Raw genomic sequence first — 26,398 nt, 5'->3', positions numbered from 1 at the left:
TACTTGTGCTCCATTTTCCGAGTGTGATCATTGTACCATGGTGTGGTGCTTTTTTTTAATTTTCTTTAATCGAAGGGGGGTGACACTATCAAGAGTGCAAGAGAAAATTGGGATAATATTTTCTGATATTACTTCAAGTTCTTCTAGACTTTTGGCTTACTGAGTATATGAGATAAATCTGGAAGATTATTATTGAAGCTATTTACATTTATGCATTTGGCAGACGCTTTTTATCCAAAGCGACTTACAGTGCACTTATTACAGGGACAATCCCCCCAGAGCAACCTGGAGTTAAGTGTCATACTCAAGGACACAACAGTGGCATCTTGGTGGTGCTGGGGCTTGAACCCCCGACCTTCTGGTTAGTAACCCTGAGCCTCAACCACTGAGCCACCACATTTTTAGTAGTCAAAAGAATAGTTCTACCTGAATGATAGCATAGTGTAGATTGAGTAATATTAGCTGATCACAGCATCGCTCTGAGGCAGAATTTCTATTGTATCAATATCAACTCCATATGACAGAATAAAATCTAGCATATGATTATGGTGATGAGTCAGTCCTGTCACATTTTGTCTGACTCCAAGAGAGTTTAGAATATGGATAAATGCTAATCCCAATGTGTCATTTTCATTATCTATGTGAATGTTGAATTCACCAACAATTAAAGCTCTATCCACAGAAACCAATGAAAATGTGCAAATTCACCAAGGAAATCAAAATACTACCCGTGTGATCTAAATTCTGTAGAATGGGCAAAAGATGACAGAGATTTGATTGTATCTAACTGTGTCACATTAAGCTTTGTCAGTTCAAAAGGCTTCTATCCTGTCCTCTGAGTAACACCAAAAACTTCACTGTAAATTGCAGCAATACCTCCTCCTTGACCCTTCAGTCAAGGCAAATTTTTATAACAATAACCTGGGGGAGTAGATTCATTTAAACTAATATATTCATCAAGTTTAAGCCAGGTTTCAGTCAAACAGAGCACATCCAAACTATGATATGTTTCAAAGCAGCTAGCAGACATTTGGATTAGCCAGATTGTCTGCTTCCTGACCTGGGCCCCAGTTAGTCAAATACTATCACTGTTGAGAATGCCAAATTACTAGAGAGGAGAACGGCACCTTCCATGGAGGGTTGGAGTCAGTCTCTCTTTAGTAGGTCAGGTCTACCCCCAAAACTCTTCCAATAGTCGATTAATCATATGCAATTCTCCAGACACCACTTATACCTCCAGCCATTCTATAACACTAATCTACTATAAACCTGATCACCACGATGAGCAAGGAGGGGGGCAGATCATATTACAGTGTCTGACATAGATTTGCAAGTTCACACACCTCTTTAACATTACCATTAGTGATCACCGACTGGCGAAGCCGGACATCTTTAGTGCTGACACGAATAACAATTTTAGAAAATCTACATTTAACACTTGTAAATTTTATCTTATGTCAGACTCCCGGACCCCCAAAATGCATTTAACAATTGTGTCTGGAGTCTCCATTTCCACGTTCCTTAAAATAGAATCTCTTAAAACCAGGGCTCTTTCAACATGATTCTCAGTGGGTGCATCACTGAGTGGGGAGAATCGACTGGATATCCTAACAGGGATGGGAGAGTAGTGTCGCTTTGCTGAGCGAGTATTCCTGCCTAGACGTCACCCAAACGCCCTGCTGGAGGGGCTCTACAGAAAAAGAAAAGGGTGTGCATGATAATATACACACAGTTGAAACAGTATAAAAGTGAAGAAAAAAAATAAACACACTGTAAAATGGCAAAGGATAAAATTATGAGCATAGAGGAAAAAGCAATGCTAAGCAGGCTAGCAAGCTACAAACAAACAGACTTGTGCAGCATGCTGGCAGCAACCCTAACATACACATCATCAACATACATATAACACATACAATAACAATTACAAAAACAAAGACATAACAATTCCACATACTTAAAACCCTTCACGTCTACTGTTTAAAAAAAAAACCTAGCCTTGACTTTTGACACACAAATCTGCGCTCTACCATTTAAGATATTGAATAATACTGGCACAAAGGATTTTTTTATAGCAATCGCAATTACATTTAGGAAACTTATAATGTCTCCCTGATGGTAAGACCCGATACTCATAATGGAGAACATGATTTTTGTTAGCCGCTATTTTCCGTGCACTATTTGTCTATGTTTGTATGATTACCATTATCCCATGTTTACCAAACATGTTGTGTGGTGCAAACATCATCTGTAGGCTGAAACTGAACTTCTGACTGGAGGTTTGGAGTATATATACTCAGCAGCATTGGAAAGCTATAGGATGCTCCTTTACTCCCTATTAAGTAAATGACATAACCTCCAGTGTGCTGTCTGTCTGCATTGGTCTGAAAAGTTTAAAATGCACCTTATTTTCATCCTAAATCCATCCTCTGAAAGCAACATTTGCCTCATTTAATTAACCAAATTGCTTTCAACTGTGATTGATATAATAGCAAGTGATTTTCTAGTACCAAATTAGCAATTTATCATGATTACTCAAGGATAAGTTGTTGGAGTGATGGCTGCTGGAAATGGGGCCTGTCTAGATTTGATCAAAAATGACTTTTTTTCAAATAGTGATGGTGCTGTTTTTTTCACATCAGTAATGTCCTGACTATAATTTGTGATCAGTTGATTGACACTTTGGTGAATTAAAGTACCAATTTCCTTCTGAAACAGCAAAATCTGTACATTATTGCAAGTGTACACCCACCAGTGTGTGTGTGTGTGTGTGTGTGTGTATATAAATATATTTATATATAAACACACACACACACACACACACACACACACACTGGCGGGTGTAAACTAGCGGTGATCGGCGCTCACTCGTTGCTGGAGTCTGGAATACAAGAGAGAGAGAAGAGGATTAGACACATGCCTAAGAGTAGGTGCTCACTGTCTTCCTCTTCCTCCGCCATTTAAATCCTCTCCAGCTGATCGTTCGCAGGTGATGCCGATCAGCGCTGGCATTCCAGAATTGATTTGGTAATGTGCTCCCAATTCCAAGGCAACGCTGATACATATGGGATACTCACCACATCCAACCCCTGGACCTGGAAGTAGTCCTGGACCTGGAAGTACACAGAAGGGATGGTGGGGGAGGGGGTGAACTTTCACACTGACCTGACCTTTGAACATCCTGGACAGACCATCCGCATTGCCATTGGCTGCCCCTGCTCGATATTGCACCTTGAAATGGAAGTCCTGGAGGGCAAGGAACCAGCGGGTTACCCTGGCATTAGAGTCCTTTACTCATGCCATCCTTTGCAACGGGGCATGGTCCATCAGTAGAGTGAATCTTTGGGCCAGCAGATAGTACTGTAACTTCTGGATGGCCGACTTTATGGCCAACACTTCCTTTTAAGCTGCTGTGTACCGGGTGATGTATACCACGTGGTGCTCTTCTCCCTGTTGGACTTGGTATAAGACGGCTCCCAAACCCGTATCTGAGGCATCCGTTTGTAGCAGGAAGGGGCAGCTGAAATCTGGGGCATGTAGGACCGGAGCCGATGTCAAGGCATTCATCAACTTCTGTAAGGCTTCCTCCACATGGCGGCTCCATTGCACCTTTTCAGGCTGCCCCATTTTGGTCTGGTCTGTTAGGGGCAGGCTATAGAGGAGAAGTGAGGTATGAAGCATCAATTATATCCCGCCAATACAAGAAATGCACGTACCTGGGTTTTGGTGGTTGGTCAGCCAAAAGAGCATACTGTCTCCACTTTCTGTTCCAGGGGCATGATCAAACCCCTTCCGATTCCTATCCCAGATAGCGTGCCTCAGACATTCCTAGGTGGCACTTCTTTGTATTGGCAGTGAGTCCAGTTTTCGGTCAGCACCCTTCGCAGATGGTCTAGGTGGTCCTGGACTCATCTGTTGAAAGGTGGCAGGTGCCCCATGTAGGCCAAAGGGTAGCATCCGGTACTGCCAGTGCCCACAAGGTGTGCTGAACGCTGTCTTTTCCTCGGACGATGGGGCTAGGGGTACCTGCTGTATCCTTTGGTCAGATCCAGGGTGGATATATTTTGCGCTCAGCCCAGCCGCTTGATGAGCTCGTCCATTCCACCACGATGTAGGGACCCTGCCAGGTGGCCAGAAACTTAGACGTGGCAGAGGAGATCAGCACTAGGACCCGGTCTCTAGGGTGAAATTCACGAGCTTGGGCAGGGCGGTTGTACGTGCAATGCTGGGCCAGTTGAGCCTCCACCAGATGTTCGCACACCAGGGGCATCACTTTCTCGATTCTCTCTCTCATTTAACGCACGTGTTCAATTACTGTTCGGTGTGGCAAGGGCCGTTGTTCCCAAGCCTCCTGGGCAATGTCCAGTAGACCCCGGGGCTGGCGACCGAACAGCAACTCGAAGGGCGTGAACCCAGTGGATGCAGGTACCTCCCTGATGCCGAACAGCACATAGGGTAACGTGAGGTCCCAATCGCACCCATCTTTGGTTACCACCCACTTCAGCATCCGTTTTAGGATCTGGTTGAAATGCTCCACTAATCTGTCCGTCTGGGGGTGTCAAACCGATGTGCGGAGTTGTTTCACCTGCAGCAACTTGCAGATGTCAGCCATGAGCCGGGACATAAACGGAGTGCCCTGGTCGGTGAGGATCTCTTTTGGGATGCCGACTCGGCTGAATAGCAGAAACAGCTCTTGAGCGATGTTCTTGGAGGTGGCTTTCGAGGCACTGCTTCGAGGTACCAAGTTGCATAGTCCACCATGACCAGGATGTGCCCCCTGGTAGACTTCGGCAGTGGTCCCAACGGTCCATCCCGATGTGTTCGAAGGGCACACTTTTTTGGTCTACAGAGCTAAAATATTTTTTAAAAATCTTAATTTGTGTTCTGCAGAAGAAAGGAAGTCATGAGGGTGAGTAAATGATGAGGGAATTTTCATTTTTGGTAAACTACTCCTTTAAAGTGATAGCTCTGCCATAATTGAATATTCTGTCATAATTTCTCTACCCTCACATTGTTCCAAACCAGTGTGAAGCTTTGTATTATGTGGCACACAAAATATGTTGGACAGAATGTTTGGGACTGACAATCTCAGTCACCATTCACTTTCAAAATATATTGAAAAAACTAGGACTGTCAATCGATAAATTTTTTTCATCTAATTAATTACATGATGTCCCGATTAACTAATTGCTATTAATCGCATATACAAATATTTGCTGAGAAAGCCCCTCATATAACATTAAATCCAGGGATGCACAGAAATTTTGGCTGTCGAAAGAGAAAAAAGGCCGAAAATATGAGCCGAAAATATATACCTCCTCGCCCCGCCCCTCAGTGCTCAGATTTCACTCTGGATCGATCTAGCCCTTATCACAGCGCTACCCAACAAAGGCCGATCATGTCAGCGGTGCGGAAATTCGTCAAAGTTTCTGATAAGGACATCAAATTTGCGATCTGCAGTGTATATTCTGCAGAAATTTTAAGAGGGGGTATGGTGCCGAAGAACGTTTCCACGACAGGTTTGATACACCACCTAAAAACACGACATCCAATTCAATACACAGAGTACAGCAAGAGATTCTACAGGAAAGTGCCCCGATCCACAGCAGTGCCACAACTAGCGCAGCTACACCACAACTTGAGACGTATCTAGCTGAACTACCCATTGCCAGAAGCGACAATCCCCATGACTACTGGCGCATAAACAAAGACCGCTTTCCTTTGCTTGCGCGGATTGCACACAGGTATTATCTGCCCCAAGCACTAACACAGAGAGTGAGAGACTGTTCAGTGCAGCATCTCATGTTCTTGATGAGCTTTCTGACAGGAGAGACTGTCAGAAAGCTGAGCAACTTTTGTTCTTGAAGAGAAACCTGTCACTTGTACTTAAATAGAAAGCGGTCCAATATGATGTGTATAGCAATTACATAAAAATTTGTGTAGCCCTGCAACACTTGTTCTTCACTTGAGGCTACATCTGTTTACAGTTTGAGGTTGGATTTAGTTCTGTTACTGCTGTCATGCACTGTTGTTTTGCACAATAATTTTCACTTAAAGTAGACATACGTTTACATAAACAGAATAGAGGCCCTCTGCCATTCTGTGTTTTGCCTGTTGTTTTAATTAAAAGACTAGCATATTTAAACTTTTTGAAAGATGCTAGACTTTTGAAAGATGCTAGCTAAGTTCTTTACTTGACTGTTGTTTTGCATATAATAGTTTTCTAAAATTATTGCATTATTTGGATAATTGTTAATAAAATCTGTAAAATTTGATTGTTAAAGAACTGAATGAAGAATAATATTTAATATTGTTTTAATATATTTTCTGTCCAATTTTGGTTTATTTTAGTGGTTTGTAGTTTTTCAATTCAGATTAATTAAATTCATGAAATTAATGAAAAAGTATAATATTAATACAATTATACACAAAAAATATATATATTCTTCGGTTTTGGTTTTCGGCCAAGTGTATCCTGGATTTTCGGTTTCGGCCCTGAATTTTAATTTCGGTGCATCCCTAAAAATCTAAACAATGATGAAATAATTACACATAATTATCTTTAAATATTTAAAAATGATATGTATATATATATATTCAGATAATTCAAATGCATTACTTTCTTGTGGCAGAAGAGTTAATCATTGATAAGACAATAAAAAAAAAAATGGCTTTAGAATACAATGTATTGTTTATTGAACCTAAGCCAATCATTGGCATACAGTTCACATTAATCCATTTTGAAAGTGAATTTGTCAATCAGTTCGAGAATTATTAATTATTATTATTGTTTAAGGACCCGTCAATTTCAACACGTGTCAGACATGCTTGTGTAGTGTTTCGGGTGTGTTGCATCATAAACATAAAATTTTTAGGTCACTGTGTCAACTTAAATATAGTTTAATACTTAGAACACATTTTGAGATCCCTTAGTTTGAATTTTACCTCCATCAAATGTATTGAACGCAAGAACGTAACGCATGTTTGTGTTGTCTGTCTGCTGGATGGTTGTTTTCTTCACTGTGTAAACTGCGCGTTGCTCATACAGCTGAAGTTTCACTCACTGCCCTCTGGAGTAAACAGGTGGTACTACAAGCTTGCATTTCTCACGAATCTTCCTTATTATAATCCGGAGTCATTGTGATTAATTGCGTAAATTTTTTTTATGTGTTATTTTTAATAAAATTAAGCGCACTGAATTAACGTGTTAAATCAACAGCCCTAAAAAAAAACACATTCAATGAAAGTAAATAGTGACTCAGGCCAACATTCTGTCTAATATTTCCTTATTGTGTTGCATGGAAGAAAGAAAGTCATACGGGTTTGGAACAACATGATGGTGAATGATGACAGAATTTCCATTAATAATAATAATTCTGTAGTATATGTTCAATGTGTATTATATAATGGAATATAGGCAAGGAAAGGCAAGTTTATTTATATAGCACATTTCATATACAATGGTAATTCAAAGTGCTTTACATAGAAGAGATTAAAATAAGAATAAAAAAAATAAGAATAATTGAAAAAGTTTAGAATATAAAATAAAATAAAATACAGTACAACAGTCGGACACACAGTGGCACAGTGCTCATTCAGTAAATGCACAGCTAAACAGATGTGTTTTGAGTCTGGATTTGAATGTGACTACTGTAGGAGCACATCTGATCTCTTCTGGAAGCTGGTTCCAGCTGCGGCTGGCATAATAGCTAAAAGCAGACTCTCCTTGCTTAGAGTTAACCCTTGGTATTTCTAGCTGATGTGATCCTAATGATCTGAGTGATCTGTTGGGTTTATATTCAGTGAGCATATCTGCAATATATTGAGGTCCTAGCCCATTGAGTGATTTATATACCAGTAATAATACTTTAAAATCAATCCTAAATGTAACTGGGAGCCAGTGTAAAGACCTGAGGACTGGTGTGATATGTTCATATTTTCTGGTTCTGCTCAGAATCCTGGCAGCAGCGTTCTGTATGAGCTGCAACTGTCTTATGGTATTTTTGGGAAGGCCAGTGAGGAGTCCATTACAATAATCCACCCTGCTGGTGATGAAAGCATGCACAAGTTTCTCTAGGTCTTGACTGGAAACAAAGCATCTAATTCTTGCAATATTTTTCAGATGATAGTATGCTGATTTAGTTATTGCTTTGACATGACTACTGAAACTAAGGTCTGACTCTAGAGACACACCAAGATTCCTGACTTGATTTTTAGTTGTTTGACATAATAACCTCTCCCTTCTAAGTATGACTTGAACCATTTTAGGACCATCCCAGAAAGCCCCACCCAGTTTTCCAGCCTGTCAAGAAGTATGTTGTGATCAACAGTGTCAAATGCAGCACTGAGGTCGAGTAGTACCAGTACTGATAATTTGCCTGTATCAGTATTTAAGCAAATATCGTTTATTATCTTTATGAGCGCTGTCTCTGTGCTGTGATGCGATCGGAAACCAGATTGAAAATTGTTAAAGTATCCATTTGAGTTTGAAGACAACTTTTTCAATGATCTTGCCTATGAAAGGAAGATTTGAGATCGGTCTATAGTTGCTTAATATGGTCTTATCCAGATTGCTCTTTTTCAAGAGGGGCTTGACAACTGCAGTTTTCAGGGAGTATGGAAAACTCCCAGAGAGAAGTGAAGAGTTTATCACTTCTAGGAGATCTGCTTCTAAACAGTTGAACACACTTTTGAAAAAAGATGTGGGAAGGGCATCAAGGGCGCAGGTTGATGTTTTAAGGTGCTGTACGGTTTCTTCCAAGATTTTGCCATCAATTTCTTTGAAATCAGACATAGTAACTACTTTCTCAGGTTGTGGTTTGATTTGTCTGACCCCAGCACAACTCAAGGATGTGCTGATCAACTTTCTGATATTATTGATTTTTTTCAGAGAAGAAAGAAGCAAACTCACTGCACTTGCTGTCTGAGAGCATTTCATTGGGAATCTGGCCTGGGGGGTTTGTCAGTCTCTCTACAGTCGCAAAAAGAGTGCGTGTGTTATTTAAGTTGCTGTTTATAATATTCGAGAAGAAAGTCTGTCTAGCTTTGCCTAGTTCCATATTAAAAGCATGGATGCTGTCTTTGTAGATGTTATAATGGACTACAAGTTTTGTCTTCCGCCACATGCGCTCTGCTTTTCAGCATTGTCTTTTCATATTTTGCACTGCTGTTGAGTTTCTCCAAGGTGTTTTTTTCTGCCACTCTTCTTCCTAACTTTCACAGGAGCAATATCATCAATTACACTTTTAACTTTCGAGTTAAAAGAATCAAGGAGAAAATCAACAGAGTCAGCAGATATACTTGGTGTTAAAGATATAGACTTCATAAATAGTACACTGGTGTTCTCATTTAAGCATCTCTTCTTGACAGACACAGATCTAGCTTCAATGGCAGGAGAGATTAAATAAGGAGAGATCAAAGAAAATACAAAAATGATCAGACAGTGCTACATCCTTAATAACAATCGATGAAATGTTTAGACCCTTACTGATAAGTAAATCTAGAGTGTGTCCATGATTGTGTGTGGGTCCAAGAACATGCTGAGTCAGATCAAAAGTCAAAAGATAAAACAGTTATGATTTCTTTTGTCATATTGTTTTCTGCATTATCTATGTGAATGTTAAAGTCTCCAGCAATGGCAAAACAGTCAAACTCTGAGGCAATTGTTGATAACAGTTCTGTAAAGTCCTCAGCAAAGGCTGGAGAGTATTTTGGAGGCCTGTAAATAATGATAAGTAAAATGCGTGGAGCACCTTTTAACACACTACCCAGATTTTTGAAAGACGGGTAATTCCCAAATTATATTTGCTTACATTGATAGACATTTTTAAAAAGAGCAGCTAAACCCCCACCTCTCCTACCTTCTCTGCAGACACTCAAAATTAAAGTTAGGAGGGGATGTTTCATTAAGGACTGTTGCACTACAGCTGTCCTCTAGCCAAGTTTCATTTAGAAACATAAAATCCAGGTTGTATGTGCTTATTAAGTCATTGACTAGAAGTGATTTATTTTTAAGTGAGCGGATGTTTAAAAGTGCTAACTTAACAGTTTTTGTACCCACAGCAATCTTAGTTTGGCGTGTAATAGGCACCAGATTAGATGGGTTTGCTGTACGGCTTTTGAAGGCCTTAGACTTTCTATCATGTAATCGAACTAAACGTCTATTATGTCATTTGTGAAAGTAATGAGTTACTCACTACTTGAGTACTCTTTTAAATGGATACTTTCTTAATCTTACTCAAGTAATTATTTATGTTAGTACGTTTACGTCTACTTGAGTAATTATTTTTGAAGTAATTGTACTTTTACTTGAGGACAGTTTTCGGCTACTCTACCTACAGTTGTCCGTCTAACACAGCTGGAAGAGCAGCACTGTTTACAAATGTTATTATCTGTGTCTTTATGCACAATAGTGCATTTGTTTATCCTGGATGTTTCAACCGAATGGAGAATGCGAGTATCCATGGCAATGCAAACACGTCACACGAGAGACCGCTTGGACTCCTCCCTCTCCTGAAGCATTGGATTATAGATAAAAATGTACTTAAGTATTGATATTTATGCTGACTGTCTGTGATTTTTGGACATTAAAAGAGAAATCGATATTCACTTTGCATTTTAACTTTAATGAGCTAAGACATTTTTCTTCAAATGTGTTCTGGTGAAGAAAGAAAGTCATACACATCTGAGATATCATGAGGGTGAGTATCCCTTTAATGTTGGAATTATTCAACGTTAGCTTGTTTTCTGATATAATCTCTGAACAGACACTTTTAATTTCAAACTGTCTGTGTCTGTGCTTTTTATTCCTCAAAGCAGTTTCAAATGATTTTGTGACTCTGTCTATGAAAGGACAAGGACAATCTTTCAAAGCACCAGACTGTGTTCCCAGGGCTTACACTCGGGTTAATTCAGAGATGAATGGCTACTTTCTCTGTGTCTTGTAGTTGAAGGGGGACAGTCGTAATTCTCCATTGAATTGTTAATGATGTTACTAAGGTTCCTATTGCTGTGCGTCCTTGAGTGAACAATAATTACTGTTTTTAAATAACCAACATCATGGCGGGTAAAGATTTGACCACACAGAAGGCATGAATGTGTTGATGGGCTTCATGAATGTGGAGATAATCCCTGAACCTGCTGGCCCATACAGTCCTGTTTCCTGTCCTGGGGTCTCTCAGACTGAAGGTTTGTTGCATTATTAAAATAGATTTTGTTCCAATAAGCCAGAGGATCTAGACGGACACAAGTCCCAAAAGGAATTTGTGTTCTAGGAGATCCGTTGCTGGGATGCACTGCTACAATGAATGGATTGATATAAAAAAAAGCATACAAATTGAATAAAGTATGGGGCTTTTGAGTATTAGAGCACAACAATGACCACCCACTTTTAAAATGGATCTCAGATGTGTGTGATTTTCTTTCTTCTGCAGAACACAAATTAGCTCTGTTGGTCCATACAATGCAAGTGAATGGGTGCCAAAACTTTGAAGCTCCAAAATCCACATGAATTGAGCATAAAAGTAAGCCATATGACTCCAGTGGTTCAATCCATGTGTTCAGACACGATACAAGAAGTGTGGGTGAGAAACAGATCAATATACATTTTTTTATAATACATTTTCTTCCTGCTCAGTAATATGCAACATGCCAAAATAAGGTGAATTGCCTAAAACAGAAGAAGGAGAAGGTGAAATTGAAGGAAAAAGGATTTAAATAGACCTTATTCACGCTAGCGGCATCTTTGATTTTTTAAAGGGAATGACAACAAGGTTGTGAGGTATAGACTTACATTCTCTTCAATGGGCTATATTGCAGTTTAAAGTGTTTTTGGATCGTTCCGTGGACAAACCATTTATAAAATATCTGTCCAAGGACATTCAGTATTTAAGGAACTCCAGACAACATGAGCTGTGGAAAACTAGATGTGTTCTAGGAGCTTTATACAGCTTTATACCATTCATGCCATTGAAGAGATAGTAAGTCTATCCCTCAAAGTCTCATTGTCATTCCCATTAAAAATCAAAGATGCCGCTAGTGTTAATAAGGTTTATACTGATCTGATTCTAACCCGCACCTATCATATCACTTTAAAAGATATGGATTTAACCACTAGAGTCTGGAGTACTTTTATGTTGCCCTTATGTGGATTTTGGCGCTTCAAAATATTGGCACCCATTCACTTGCATTGCAACCAACAGAGCTGAGATATTTCTCTAAAAATCTTAATTTTTGTTCTGCAGAAGAAAGAAAATCACACACATCTGAGATCCATTTTAAAAGTGGGTGGTCATTGTTGTTTGAACCAAGCAGCGTTGGTTCTGGAAGAATTTTCTCCATTCACTAAATCCATTGGGATTAAAAAAAAAATATTCACTAAAGAGTTCCTTTGAACAAATGGATAGAGAATGATTGGACATTAGGTTGAACATTAGATTCAGTATTTCTTGTATTCAGTTTAAATTAAAGCTACTCACCGTTTCTGGTCTCTGGTTTTCATTGATATTTTCTTGGTTCATTAAGTTTGTTTGGGAGAGTGCTATATCATCATATTGATATCCACCCTGTCTTCTTTTGCAGGCTTGGTGAACCATCACTTATTGAATTTGGTGCTCATATGCACTGTGATGACAAATGAGACCTTTTCTTTACATTCAGTGGATGGAATTACAGAATAAGTTTAGACTTCATTATTCACTCATTAAAGACTATTCTACACACTTCTAAATATATATATATATATATATATATATATATATGTATAAGAACTATTGCTGTGAAAGGAAATTGAAATGGAAACCCAAATCATAAGGTTCAAATAACTAAAATCTCTTTAGTTACAAAGATATAACCCTCATGACAACTTCCCTGAGTGACAATTAGCCCCATTCTCCCCTATATGGTTTTGTATTTTGCTTTCTCTCTGTCAAGTGCATTGAGAAGCTGAATTTAAAAGCATTAGATCAAAAATAAAAGTTATACATATGCCTCTTTACAGCCAATCATAATCAATGGAGAGTAAAAGGAGAATCAATGCTAATAAGAAATGCATTAGCCACAGTTCTCATTTGATTGTTTTTGTGAGCAGACAATAAAATTGACTGATGGGACAGCAGATAAATAAAAGAGCAGATATTGACATGCAACCCGCTATGTGTACAAACTCAATATTAATTGCTCATCCTGCTGTTTTTATATCCAAGAATAAAATGAGGGAATAGTCTCAATAACAGTACTTGACATCCTGATGCCCTTGAATGAAGGCTGTTTAGTCAATGATTAGTGTTTACACTACTGTTCTCTATTGCAACAAGCGTGACTCTCTAACAGGAGTCTGATGCATGATTTGCATGCACTCTAATCTATTTTCATTGCTGCATGCTTCATTTAGATTACTTACAGGACACTTCATAATAGTTGATCATCACATTCATATTGTTTAATAATCTCGTCAATGATTTATAATCCTCATAAATGCTGCACACTGCATGATTTTAAACTATACATAACTGTACAACAGCAGGTGACAAATAAACGTTTAAATTCCGTCATATAGCAGACGAGGAACTAACAAATGAAGAATGCAACAATATCAGCAATTCATCCTAAAGAGTCAATAAAACTAAATATGAAAACAAATACACAGTTCCAAAACTGCTAAGAAATGTACTAGCTAGGATAGAGATGTAGGTGTGACAGTGAAACAACAGGAAAATAGTCAAGTTTAAGAAAATAGATTTAAAGGGTTCATGAAATGTAATTTTTTTTATTCTTCGTTTTATTCTTGTATTCTTTTATTTGATTCTAATCTTCCCTGAGGTCCACTGATAACGTCAGTAACATTTCATTTTTTCACCAAAACTGTCATAGTTTAGTAATAAATTATAATTTTGTAAAACCTGTCTCTGGCCCTCTGTCTCAAATGCTTGGTTTTGGCCTCAGCGTCTCCTTTAAACGTCAATGTAAATGCCGTAGATGGGCACAAGAACAGAAAGATGCAGAGCAGCTGAATGAAGCCGAACTGAGGCTCCTTTTTTGAGTTTTTGAGTGCCTTTTAAAAGCGGTGTGATAAACATGTCAACTGTCAAAGACGTCTGGTTAATGCATGTTATATGCACATAAAAAAAATACTAAATAGTCCAAATGGGTCCCCGTTGGCATTTAGGAATAGTTGTAGGCCTGTATCTGTCCCTCTCTGCGGGACCAAGGGTGTGATGACACATGCTGTGGGGCATGTAAATATAACTGAGCAATGTCGCGTGACATCATGAACACACAGTTTCCAAAATGAGATGTTTCAGCAGGATGGTAATTATAAATGCTCTTTTTAGACTGGGGAGGTAGTTTTGACTTCTGAAATTTACAGTATGTTTTTATAGTACAGTTACATTTTATATGTCTAAATATCAAGGAAAATTTGATTTTCAATTTCATGACCCCTTTCATAAAGGTTAGTATAAGTTCGCTGCTGTAAGTCAAGTGCTCTCAGAAGAGTTTTGACTTTGGCCAAAAACACACTGCAGCTAAATATGGTTGGCACACCGCTCTTCTCAGAGCTTAAGTTTGTTTTGCACACACAGGACACATGCACACAGCAAAGTTTTGGGAGTAACAAACTTTCCAAGATAAATACACGATTACCACAGAAAATAATTTCACTCACAAGATGTGTGAAGCACTTCACCATTAGGCCCTAAAATCATGTACATGAGATTAAGATTTCTGCCATAACAGCAGCCTAAATCTGTCTTATTTTACTTGGAACTGGGGTGCATCATGGGGATGCCATGTTGAGATCACATGACCAGCCAAATACTACAAATTTGATCTAATTTTAAAGCTGTACTACTAATATTTTTGGCAATTGTATAATTTACAGTGTCACATTTATGCATTTGGCACACGCTTTTATCCAAAGCGACTTACAGTGCACTTATTACAGGGACAGTTCCCCCAGAGCAACCTGGAGTTAAGTGCCTTACTCAAGGACACAATGGTGGTGGCAGTGTTGTGTATGTTTCTCAAAAAAAGTAAATAATTACAAATGTGATACCGGAAGTGCTCCCAAGCCATCCTTGAAATGGTCTATAGGCTTATAAACTATCACACAAGCACAGGATGTAGAGCAGAATAATATCCTAATGTCAGATCATTTTCAAACAAAAGCATTTATATTAAAAGAGTAAGTTGATCATTCACTTGTGACTTGTTGCTGAGGAATATTGAAGAGACAACATTTAATTCTGCTTCTTACTTTACCAAGAGCATGATGATGCTGTATTTTCCTGTCTCCATGTAAACCTCCATTTGTATTTATCTGCAAAACCTCCAATAATGCCTTTATTTTTTTCCAAAGGCACTATTTGATAAGCCATGCTAAATGCGAGATCTGCATGTATGTTTACTCTTCACAGCTAAAGAACAAAGCTTTTAAATGCAATACACCATTGTTTTTTTATATATATACTAAAAAGTGTAAGAACACAGCTGTTATGGCTCAATTAGACAGTTATAGGGGCCCCCTTGTGGCCAGAGAGGGAAGGGATAATTTAAATGCAAGAAGATAGAGTTGTAGCTTGATGTCAAAGGCTCAAAGATTTTTTCATCATCATGAAGCACACATACAAGTCGGGAGCCATGGGTTTCATGGGCGATGTGGGGACTCCAAGTAGGATTTCGCTTAGGGCACCCATATGCTAAAAAATGTCCCTGCTTATACCGAAAGAGGTCCACATTTAGGGTTGATAAAGGGGGGGCGCCCTTGTTACACTGAAAAACAAGGTGGATACCGGAAGCATCATATGTTTCACGCTATATATTCAAAAGAGCCGGCTTATAAAAGTAATTTGTTCGGGAATCAAAATACACTTTTTGAAATGCTGAAATGCACTGTTGGAAATACTGTCAGAGTATTTTAATGCAGTTTTCCATTCACACTGGTGGAAAAGTCACGAAAGAGAACCATTAATACAGTGCCGGTCCTAGCCTTCTTGGAGCCCTAAGCAAAACTTTGTCCGTAACACTGAAAATGATCCCTAAACCCCCCAGACTGTAGTCTCAAAGTGCAGTTTCATAGTAAACAAACAACACACAGTGAGTTAATTCAAAGGAACATTAGTATATATATATATATATATATATATATATATATATATATATATATATATATATATATATAACTTTTTATACTGACAATATACCAATGGAATATAAGGTGCCAACTTTCAATAAATATAAGGAAAAGGAACATAAGGTCAGTCTGCTTGGTCAGTTGACATGGCATTTGCTGGCTGTACATTACTGTGGTGTGCACTTGTACCTGCTTTAGCTAGCTATACGTTACTGGCTTCTCGCTGGTGCTGTTGGTCTCAGGGGGTGCTTGAGGGTGCTAAGCAGAATTCAAAGCATAATTATTGCATTCAATCCACCACCTGTTTGATCAGATTTTTGCTCCGGGATAAATCAGGCCATAACAGCTGGTCTAGGATCAGTTTCCCAAAGCCAAATTAAAACATAAAGTATTATTGAAACATTTAAACTGACTCAGAGGTCTGGATAACATCTTTCTTCCGACATTGCTTGCTGCATTCATGCGCAGTGAAAACAAACAGAAGCTTTTGCTGACTGCACATAAATAAAAACAAAAAAAAAACTTTACTTAAATATTTTGTGTTACGGTCGCATTAAACAAAAAAACTTTTTTTGGTAGCATTAAAAAAAAAAAAATTACAAAAAATTATAATATATATATGCTGATTTAGGGACATATAGCATGATTGCGTGTGTGATATTTCTTATATACAATAGTTCAATGGACAAGTAAATTAGTCAAAAGTAGGAAAAACGCATTTGTGCATTGAACTACTTTCTTACACGACGGATCAGAATCTGCCTTTGCTGGTTCAAAACAAAGGATGTGTCCAAGCCCCCGTTATTAATTAAAGAATATCACTTCAGAAATAGTATCACAGCTTGTGCTGTTTCGAACAAGTTATTGGGTAAACAAGGATGGTGTGTGTGAATGTGTGTTTGTGTGTGTGTGAGTGAGAGAGAGAGAGAGAGAGAGAGAGAGCATGTGCGATCACCTGTTGCCACACCCAAGCAGAGATGCTGTCAGCATTCTGAAAGTCAGCTTTCTCAGTGGAAAAATAGCATCCAAGCGGGGGTATTTCTCCCTATTTCGCTGTAGCCGGTGTGCAAGAGTCATTCACTAAAGAAACCGCAATGTCCTCCACCATTTTAAACAGCACCCATTGTGTAATAAATCAGTCTGTTGTGTGTCTCTCAGCTGTGATGAGCCGTAATGCTGAAGTTGTTAGTTTAAAGCAGTTTAAAGCTATTTCCTAGCTTTAGTAGTGTAGTTTAGACAAGCGTTCACAAAGAGCTGTTTTATAGACACTGGCTGACGCAGATTCACTTCACTTCACCTAACTGGCTCAAATTACACACAAAAATGATCTTTTGCCACCACCTGTTGGCTAATATATCTAATGTCAAAAAGAAAATTCAAACAGTAGCTCTTAACAGATCTGTACTGCTATTACACTAAGAACCGCACAAACACAAGCTGAGTGATACACACACAGTGAAGATTCGGATTGCTGATGGTGTCAGACCATGTGTGCTCATGGAACGTCTCTCGTTCAATCAGATTCGAGGACCGGAATTAACTGTTGTGTGCATGTGTATATATATATATACACTGGTGGCCAAAAGTTTGGAATACTGTACAGATTTTACTGTTTCTGAAGGAAATTGTTACTTTAATTCACTAAAGTGGCATTCAACTGATCATGAAGTATAGTCAGGACATTACTGATGTAAAAAACAGCAACATCACAATTTGAAAAAGTCCTTTTTATCAAATCTAGACAGGCCCCATTTCCAGCAGCCATCAATCCAACACCTTATCCTTGAGTAATCATGCTAAATTGCTAATTTGGCACTAGAAAATCCCTTGCCATTATATCAAACACAGTTGAAAGCTATTTGGTTTGTTATATGAAGCTTAACATTGTCTTTGTTTTGTTTTTTGAGTTGACACAATATGCAATAGACTAGCATGTCTTAAGGTCAATATTAGGTAAAAAAAAAAAAAAGAAGAAACAGCTTTCTCTAGAAATTCATCAGTCAATCATTGTTTTGAGGAATGAAGGCTTTACAATGCTTAAAATAGCCAAAAAACTGAAGATTTCTTACAAAGGTGTATACTACAGTCTTCAAAGACAAAGGAAGACTGGCTGTAACAAGGACAGAAAGAGATATGGAAGGCCAGATGTACAACTAAACAAAAGGATAAGTATATCATAGTCTCTAGTTTGAGAAATAGATGCCTCACATGTCCTCAGCTGACAGCTTCATTGAATTCTACCCACTTGTAAGATTATGTATGCAAAAGAATTCCACCAACATGATTTGAAATGGAAAAACCCAGCCTTTCAGTTTGGAATGTTTCACCATCATAAATTAAGCTGCTCAAGCATCCTCATTGGTCAGAAAGGCCACGCAGCCTGACCTCGGCAGGGACCCCCTCACAGAGGTTAAAGCAGACTTTCCTTTGTAAGGCTTCCAAAAGTCCATCAGATTTGCACGACTCGAATACTGACATTGAATGAAGACATTTCAGCTTAATCCAGGAATATTTTACACAAAGTCACAGTACTTTACTGATTTAACCTTCTAAAATGTACAGAATGCATTTAAATCCATGATTTATACAATACCTAGTCTTGCTAGGTAATTCTGACAATTGCTCTGAACTGTGTTGAATTGCATACCTGACAAATGAATGATTATAGCCCTTTTATAACTCTTATAGTACCTCTTTAAAATTTGTGTAATGTTTTTCCATGTTGTATAACCAAGGAACTAACCAATATGATTTTGTAACCAGAGATTTTCATGTTTTATTACCTACAGATATAACATCCATAAAAATTTGTCATGTTTGATATGTAAACATTTGTTTGTGTATGAAGAAAAATCTGGTCAAAACGAATATGATGTATCTTGTACCATTCTCAAGATATGAGATTTCATGTTTAAGTATGCACTATTTTTGAGCGGGAGATTTGTAAGACTCCGAAACAAAGGGTCAAAAATCACCTGTCGGCAAGGACAGCCCAGTCGACCATGTGACTCTGAAACGTCACTTCTGATTGCCGCAGGACACCCTTGGGGAATGCTCCATATCTCAAACAGTTCCAAACAGGAAGAACTCTTCCTCTTTCACTTCCTTTTTCACGGTCTTGGCTTGGCTCTCTTGGTTTTCCTCTTCACTCTTCTCTTCTGCCCCGCTGACTACTCAGACTTCGCTCTCTCGACTCGATGTCCCGAGGAGTGAGAAGGCCTCGCTTCACAGCTAACATCATTCATACCAAACAATATACTTTCGACGTAAAGAACGCCTGGACATACCAAATACACGCAAGTACACCTCCATTTTGTGCTCAAAGGGCTGGTGTATTGATTAAATATTCAGAGTAATCCGATAGCAAATCGAAGTAGACTCAAATGAGGATAAATGGTTTTTAAAGCATTGTGGATAGACTCCATGAAATTCCTTTCATTTCACCTTCTGTCACTACTCACCAACCTGTCTCATGTATATTTGTGTTAGATTAGATTTATGTTTAGAATAGCAATACATTTTGTCTGTATTCAAAGATGATTTGACTGTGGTATATTTAATGAATAATCTCGTCACTGTTTCTAAAAGATTTCACTTCAACGCTGTACCTGAATATGTGTGATATTATTTTCAATAAGCCATGAGAATAATATTACTCCAATAAGTGAATTAAACATAATTCCCTTATTAAAGCTAATTCCTTTCAATAGAAAGTGTGAGCGGATAAAACTAGGCTTATTATTTGAAATCGTTATATTACGGTTTCAATGGTGGAGAATCTTATTCAGACAAATAATGTAGTTATTTGTCATTTATCTAATTTATAATGGTTGTCGAACACGACTAATTCCATTATATATTTCATTACATAATAATGTAGAATAAGTTTATTTAGTTTATAGCTCACATATTTCGAGAGCCCAAATTCCCTTACATATTATGGTGAGAAGACACGAAATGTCCCCGTCTACACCTATCTCTAAATTATATATATGTAATAATCCTACATATTTGGTGTCAGAATGCAGGCACTAAAAGTCCCCGTCTGAAAAGACACGCTCAACACCAGTTTCATGTACAACACTAAAGTGAAGACTCAGGGGCGCAGACCTTATGGGAAGAATTGCAAAGAAAAAGCCACTTTTTTAAACAGAAAACAAAAAGAAAAGGTTAGAGTGGGCAAAGAAACAGACATTGGACAACAGATAATTGGAAAAGAGTGTTATGGATCTTAACCCCGTTGAGCTTTTGTGGGATCAGCTAGACGGTAAGGTGTGTGAGAAGTGTGGGGTGAAATGTCACCCGAGTATCTGGACAAACTGACAGCTAGAATGCCAAGGATCCGCAAATCTTTCATTGCTGCATGTGAAGGATTTTTGATGAGAACTCTTTGAAGTTTTTTTTAAATTGTAATAGTAATTTAGTCCTGACTATACATTGTGATCAGATGAATGCCACTTTGATGATTAAAAATACCAATTTCTTTCCATAAGAGCAAAATCTGTACATTATTCCAAACTTTTGGCCTTTTAGAATTTGATTAACTAGCTCAGTTTGAAGGGACTTTCTGTAAAGCAGACAGCATTTTGCAGTACCTTGTCTTTTTGTGTCCCCACCCACAGATAAGTGATCAGGATGGTAGCAGCAGCACAGATCGATGTGGACAGACCAAAGCGATGGAGGAGACAACGCCAGACCCTGCTTTTGTGGATGTGGACCAGGGTCTGACTCTGGCATGCATCGCCTTCCTCTGTCTGCTGTTGATCGCAATGATCATTCGCTGTGCCAAAGTCATCATGGACCCCTACAGCGCCATACCGACCTCGACCTGGGAGGAGCAGCACCTGGACGATTAACAGATCCGATTGTGTGTAAATAGACCAACTCGCATGCTGGAAGACATGTATCTTTGGACATTTTTCCCATCACCTCTGCTAATAAATGTGCACCTACAAGATATTTTTGCAGTACAAACTGTAAAACAGATACAGCAGTTGACTATGGGATCTATATATTTCTTTCTTGTATACATCCAAACAAATACAGGAACTGTTCCAAAACTTTGTGAGCTACTTGCTGTCTACTGCCTATAGAGGTAGCTGCTTTTAAAGGTAGCATACTAACTTAAATGGAATCTTTTAAGTGACCAGTTTTGAGTGCTCTTCATTGGTAGCATCTCTGTACATCATGCAGATATCGCTCCTCACACAAGGAAAATGGAAGACTTGATTCACAGTTGATTGCACTAGAGTTTTTCTTTAGCATGTTGCTAAGCTAACAGTCTGATTGTATAATACATAAAAATACAAAGCACACATAAATATTGGGTAAAATTGTGCATTAAGCTTGTCACAATGCTTTATAAGTTTGGCTTCTTCATGGACAAATACGATGCCTCTTTGAAGGCAGCATATATTTTTGGAAACTTTGTGGGAGTGCACCTATAATACTTTAAAATTCTGCCTACGTAGGTAACTTTCTAGATTTTGAAATGGAGTCACACACATGTAAAATGTGAAGGATTCCCTTGCTTTGAAGATATATTTACTGCATTCACCTTTAGTTTATTTTTTGCTAACTAGCTTACATCACACAAGAATGCATGAAGGATTACACGAGTTCTCTCCTGACACCTATTGCCTCTTTTTTACTAATTTCCTAGCAGTATCTGTTCTGGACAGGAGTTGTCATCATCTGGGCATAATATACCAACACCTCAGTACTAAGCACAGCAAGTCATGGTCACACTTTCCCTAAGATCAGACCAGCCAATATCTGACACCTCCAACCCACACTATCCTGACTCATCAGTGTCAGAACACAAGAGGACCACAATAAATCCTGCCTAAAACTTTTAATAAGAAACAAATGCATTGTGAGAAAGTGTATTTTTTATATTCATTATGGGTAAAACTGGAAGCAATGAGTTAGTTGCAAAACATACTGTATGCAAGTATGTGAGCGCAAATGCTTCTCACTACACAAGCGTAATTTCATGAAGTGTTGGGGTTCAGACATCTGTCAGACATCCCTTTACAAGCCTCATAATTCCAGCAATGATTGAGTCTGCATTTGAGTTAAAGGAATAGTTCTCCTGAAAATAAACATTCTCATTATTTACTCAACCCCATGCTGTTCAAAGTTGTTTGCTGTTGGTTTTTTCTTCTTCTTTGTAACACATAAAGAGAAATTAAGAAGAACATGCAAGATGGAAAATGACATTTGAGAGCTGCAGCAGAGGGGGAGATTTTTCATGAATAATTACTTCTGTTTCAAAAACAAAACTGTCATATGACGGCTGAAGACTTGCAATATAGCACAAACAAGGCATATGGATTGCTTTTATGATACTTTTATAGTTGGTCCTCTTGGGCCTTGACATTGTTCCATGGAAAAATAATAGCAAATGGAGTGGCATGGGGTTAGAAAATAATGTCAGAATGTTCATTTTTGGATTAATTATACCTTTAAGCATCAGCAGCATCATTACTGTTGCGTTCAACTTCCTTTTAACTTTGACTTTATAAGAGCATCTGTTACATTTTTATTTATCAGCTCATACAGTCAGTGTCTACTGAATCTATGTGATTCAGTTTTATGTTGCCCTTGATTAAATGTACTGTACATAATTGCAGCTATAATCTACACTGCATGATTTCAAGTGCCTCAGCTGAAATAATAAATTAAGTCATGAGTGAATTTATCCTTACCACACGCCTTGATGAATGTGTAGTAGCACACAATAAAGGACAAATGAATTAAAAGCCAGTGTTTTATCTGATGAAAACTTGTGCTTGTGCTACATGTATATAAAGATTATAACAAATCCAAAATGTTTGGTAGTTGTAACACAATAATCCTTGTTATTTTTTATTATCTTAAACATATTTTTATTACCTTAAACGTATTAAACCATGGTCTATTAGACAGTAATAATTTAGTCTGAGTAGCTGGAATGCATGCACTAAATCATTTTAATGAACAGGAATGTCCGTTTTAATCGCCGTCCTATGTTAATTCACCTACACTGCTGTCCTCCCTAACGAGACATTGTGAGCAAGTCTGAACAGTCTCAGAGCAAGGATTCACCATCACAAAACCAACATTATCAAGTAATACAATGCCTTCTTTAAATCAATTGTGAAGGGCTACAGAAAAAATGGAAAAGACACCAGTGTTCATTAGTCCCATATTATCATTATTACATAGAGTATAATGATGTTTATCACTTACATATCCTTTTTGGGTTGGAAAGTAATGGAATACATGTAATGGTATTACTTATTTAAATAACAAAATATTAGTAACTGTATTCCACTACAGTTACAATTTAAATCATTAGTAAACAGAAAACAGTTATATTCAAAAAGCATTTTGATAACAAATGAAATAACTTTGCATTTTATTGTCATTTGTTTTATTTAATATTTAGTCTATTTAGTTGGGGGAAAAATATAGAACTAAATAATGCAGTCTGATGAGAGTTTGAACAACGGTGAAATAACTTCTTATGATGTGTTACATTCATACAAGCAAACAAAGGGCTCTTTACACTGTTATGAGTGAAAAGGTGGGTATGATGTAATTTATGAACTTTCCATTTGGGAGTATAACAGAGAGAAAAGATGTAATTTGTGTACACTCTGTGGGGTTTGGAGCAGCAGATATAGTAAACCTTGTGCAAAGTTTCATGGGAACATTTAGCTCCATGTTAGATAAATTTAGCATTGTTTTCCTGTAAAAATATCTAAAAAGCCTTAAAACAACATACATTTACTCTATCTTGTTTTAGAAGCAACACTGCAAATGATAATTAGGGCTTTTCAAATACATTACAAATAGATAAAATACATTGCAAATTACATTTTAAAACATGTAGTAATCTGTAGTGTAATACATTTTAAAAGTAATCCTCCCAACTCTATTACAATACGCTGTTTATCATTGCTGAGTCCAACTTGGAGAAAATTTGAAATGCAAAATTGATATTTTCCCCTAACACGCTCATTGTAAATAAAGTATGTTTTGAGAAGGAAACCTGGACCTATCTTCTGCAGTCCGGCAAGACTATTTTAATATGATAAACATCATCTAATATTTCTGTGCTGCTCAGCACACACGTGGTAGAGAGTGCCACTCACTCACGCATGAATGACTGAAGCAGTCAATGCAAGACAATTTTAATCCCAGCTTTTAGAGGTTTAGACAGAGCCCCTCTTCCAGGGGGAGCCTTCAAGGTAAGTAAAATAGAGCCTAACTCAGTATGACACAACGTCCAGAGGCCGTTCTTTTTAATGGATGTTGTCAATGGACTAGATGCCTCAATATGCTGAATAAACTGCTTTTGAAAGGAAACAGCTTTTTATCACTTAATTAATTGACCCCCTGTTTGCTAATCTTCAACAAGTTTTTACATTTTACAATCCTTTTGGATTGAAATACAGTGCATTCATAAAGTATTCAGACCCATTCATTTTTTTCACATTTTGTTATGATGCAGCCTTATGCTAAAATGCTTTAAATTATTTATTTTTTCACATCAATCTACAATCCATACCCCATAATGATAAAGCAACAACCAATTTCTGAAAACTTTTGAAATTGTATTAAAAAATAAAAAACTCAAATATCACATTGACGTAAGTATACAGACAGTTAACTATGACACTTCCCATTTCTCTGGATCATCTTTGAGATGTTTCAACACGTTGATTGGAGTCCACCTGTGTCAAATTCAATTGATTTGGAAAGGCACACACCTGTCTACATAAGGTCTCATAGCTGAAAATGCATATCAGAGCAAAAACCAAACCATGAGGTCAAAGGAACTGCCTGCAGAGCTCAGAGACAGGATTGTGTCGAGGCACAGATCTGGGGAAGAATAAAAAAATATTTCTGGTTCTCAAGAGCACAGTGACCTCCATAATTCTTAAATAGAAGAAGTTTGGAACAACCAGGACTCTTGCTAAAGCTGGCTGCCCAGCCAAACTGAGCAATCGGGGGAGAAGGGCCTTGGTAAGAGAGGTGACCAAGAACCAGATGGTCACTATTTTTGAGCTCCAGTGATCATGTGTGGCAACTGGAGAAACTTGCAGAAGGACAACCATCAGAATCAGCTTTATTGTCAAGTATGGCACATACACATATAAGAAATTTGTCTTGGTGACAGGAGCTTCCAGTGCACAACAATACAAAAACAATACAAAAACAGCAGCAAGACATAGATAATAATAATAACAAATACAAAATAATTATACACATATGTACATACACACAGAGACACACACATACTTACACATACACATATGTAGTGCAACTCTAATACAAATCTATTATCTGTTATGTACAGTGCAAAATACAAATCTGTTATGTACAGTTTTTTTTTTTCTCCAGAGGAATGAAATGGCAGAAGAGGTTGGATGGTTGGATAAATATAAAAAAGACTTAACTGTGTATTGCACATAGTTATTGCTCAGTGGGGCAGTTTTAACTGTTCAAGAGATGGATAGCCTGAGGGACAAAACTGTTCATGTTCCTGACGGTTCTGGTGCTCAGAGCTCTGAAGTGTTGGCCAGAAGGTAACAATTCAAAAATGTAATGGGCAGGGTGAGTTTTCCAGCCTTTTTCCTCACTCTGGAAGTGTATAGTTTTTGAAGGGTGGGCAGGTGGCGACCAATAATCCTCTCAGCAATCCAAACTGCCCTTTGTAGTCTTCTTATGTCTGATTTCGTAGCTGAACCAAACCAGACAGTTATTGAAGTGCAGAGGACAGACTCAATGATGAGTAGAAATTAATCAGCAGCACCTGTGGCAGGTTGAACTTCCTCAGCTGGCGAAGGAAGTACAACCTCTGCTTGGCCTTTTTCACAATCGAGTTAATGTGTCTCACCCACTTCAGGTCTTGTGAGATGGTAGTGCCCAGGAACCTGAATGACTCCACTGCTGCCACAGTGCTGTTTAGAATGGTGGGGGGTCAGTGTTGGGGTGTTCCTCCTAAAGTCCACAATCATCTCCACCGTTTTGAGCTGTTCAACCTCCCTTCTGTTTGCAGACTCATCGTCATCTCGGATGAGACAGATGACAGTAGTGTCATCAGCAAACTTCAGGAGCTTGACAGAGGGGGTCCTTGGCGATACAGTCATTGGTGTAGAGAGAGAAGAGTAGAAGTGAGAGTACACATCCTTGGGGGGCACCAGTGCTGATTGTACAGGTGCTGGAAGTGAGTTTCCCCTGTCTCACAAGCTGCTGCCGGTCCATCAGAAAACTGGTAAT

General features: G+C 38.1%; 1 protein-coding gene across 1 annotated transcript in view; it reads left to right on the top strand.

Moving 5' to 3' along the window:
- Positions 1-22,831, top strand: part of LOC127656557 (cortexin domain-containing 1) — a 34,598-nt gene extending 11,767 nt beyond the window's left edge. The window contains exon 2 of the mRNA XM_052144971.1: positions 20,749-22,831. Coding sequence (XP_052000931.1) covers positions 20,803-20,982 — 180 coding nt within the window. The 5' untranslated portion in view covers positions 20,749-20,802 and the 3' untranslated portion in view covers positions 20,983-22,831. The remainder of the gene's footprint in view (positions 1-20,748) is intronic.
- The last annotated feature ends 3,567 nt before the right edge of the window (positions 22,832-26,398 follow it).

Source organism: Xyrauchen texanus, chromosome 1, assembly GCF_025860055.1.
Source record: "Xyrauchen texanus isolate HMW12.3.18 chromosome 1, RBS_HiC_50CHRs, whole genome shotgun sequence".
In the NCBI taxonomy this organism is placed as follows: Eukaryota; Metazoa; Chordata; class Actinopteri; order Cypriniformes; family Catostomidae; genus Xyrauchen; species Xyrauchen texanus.
The sequence above is the reverse complement of the archived record's forward strand: the minus strand, read 5'-3'. Positions and strand labels throughout refer to the sequence as shown.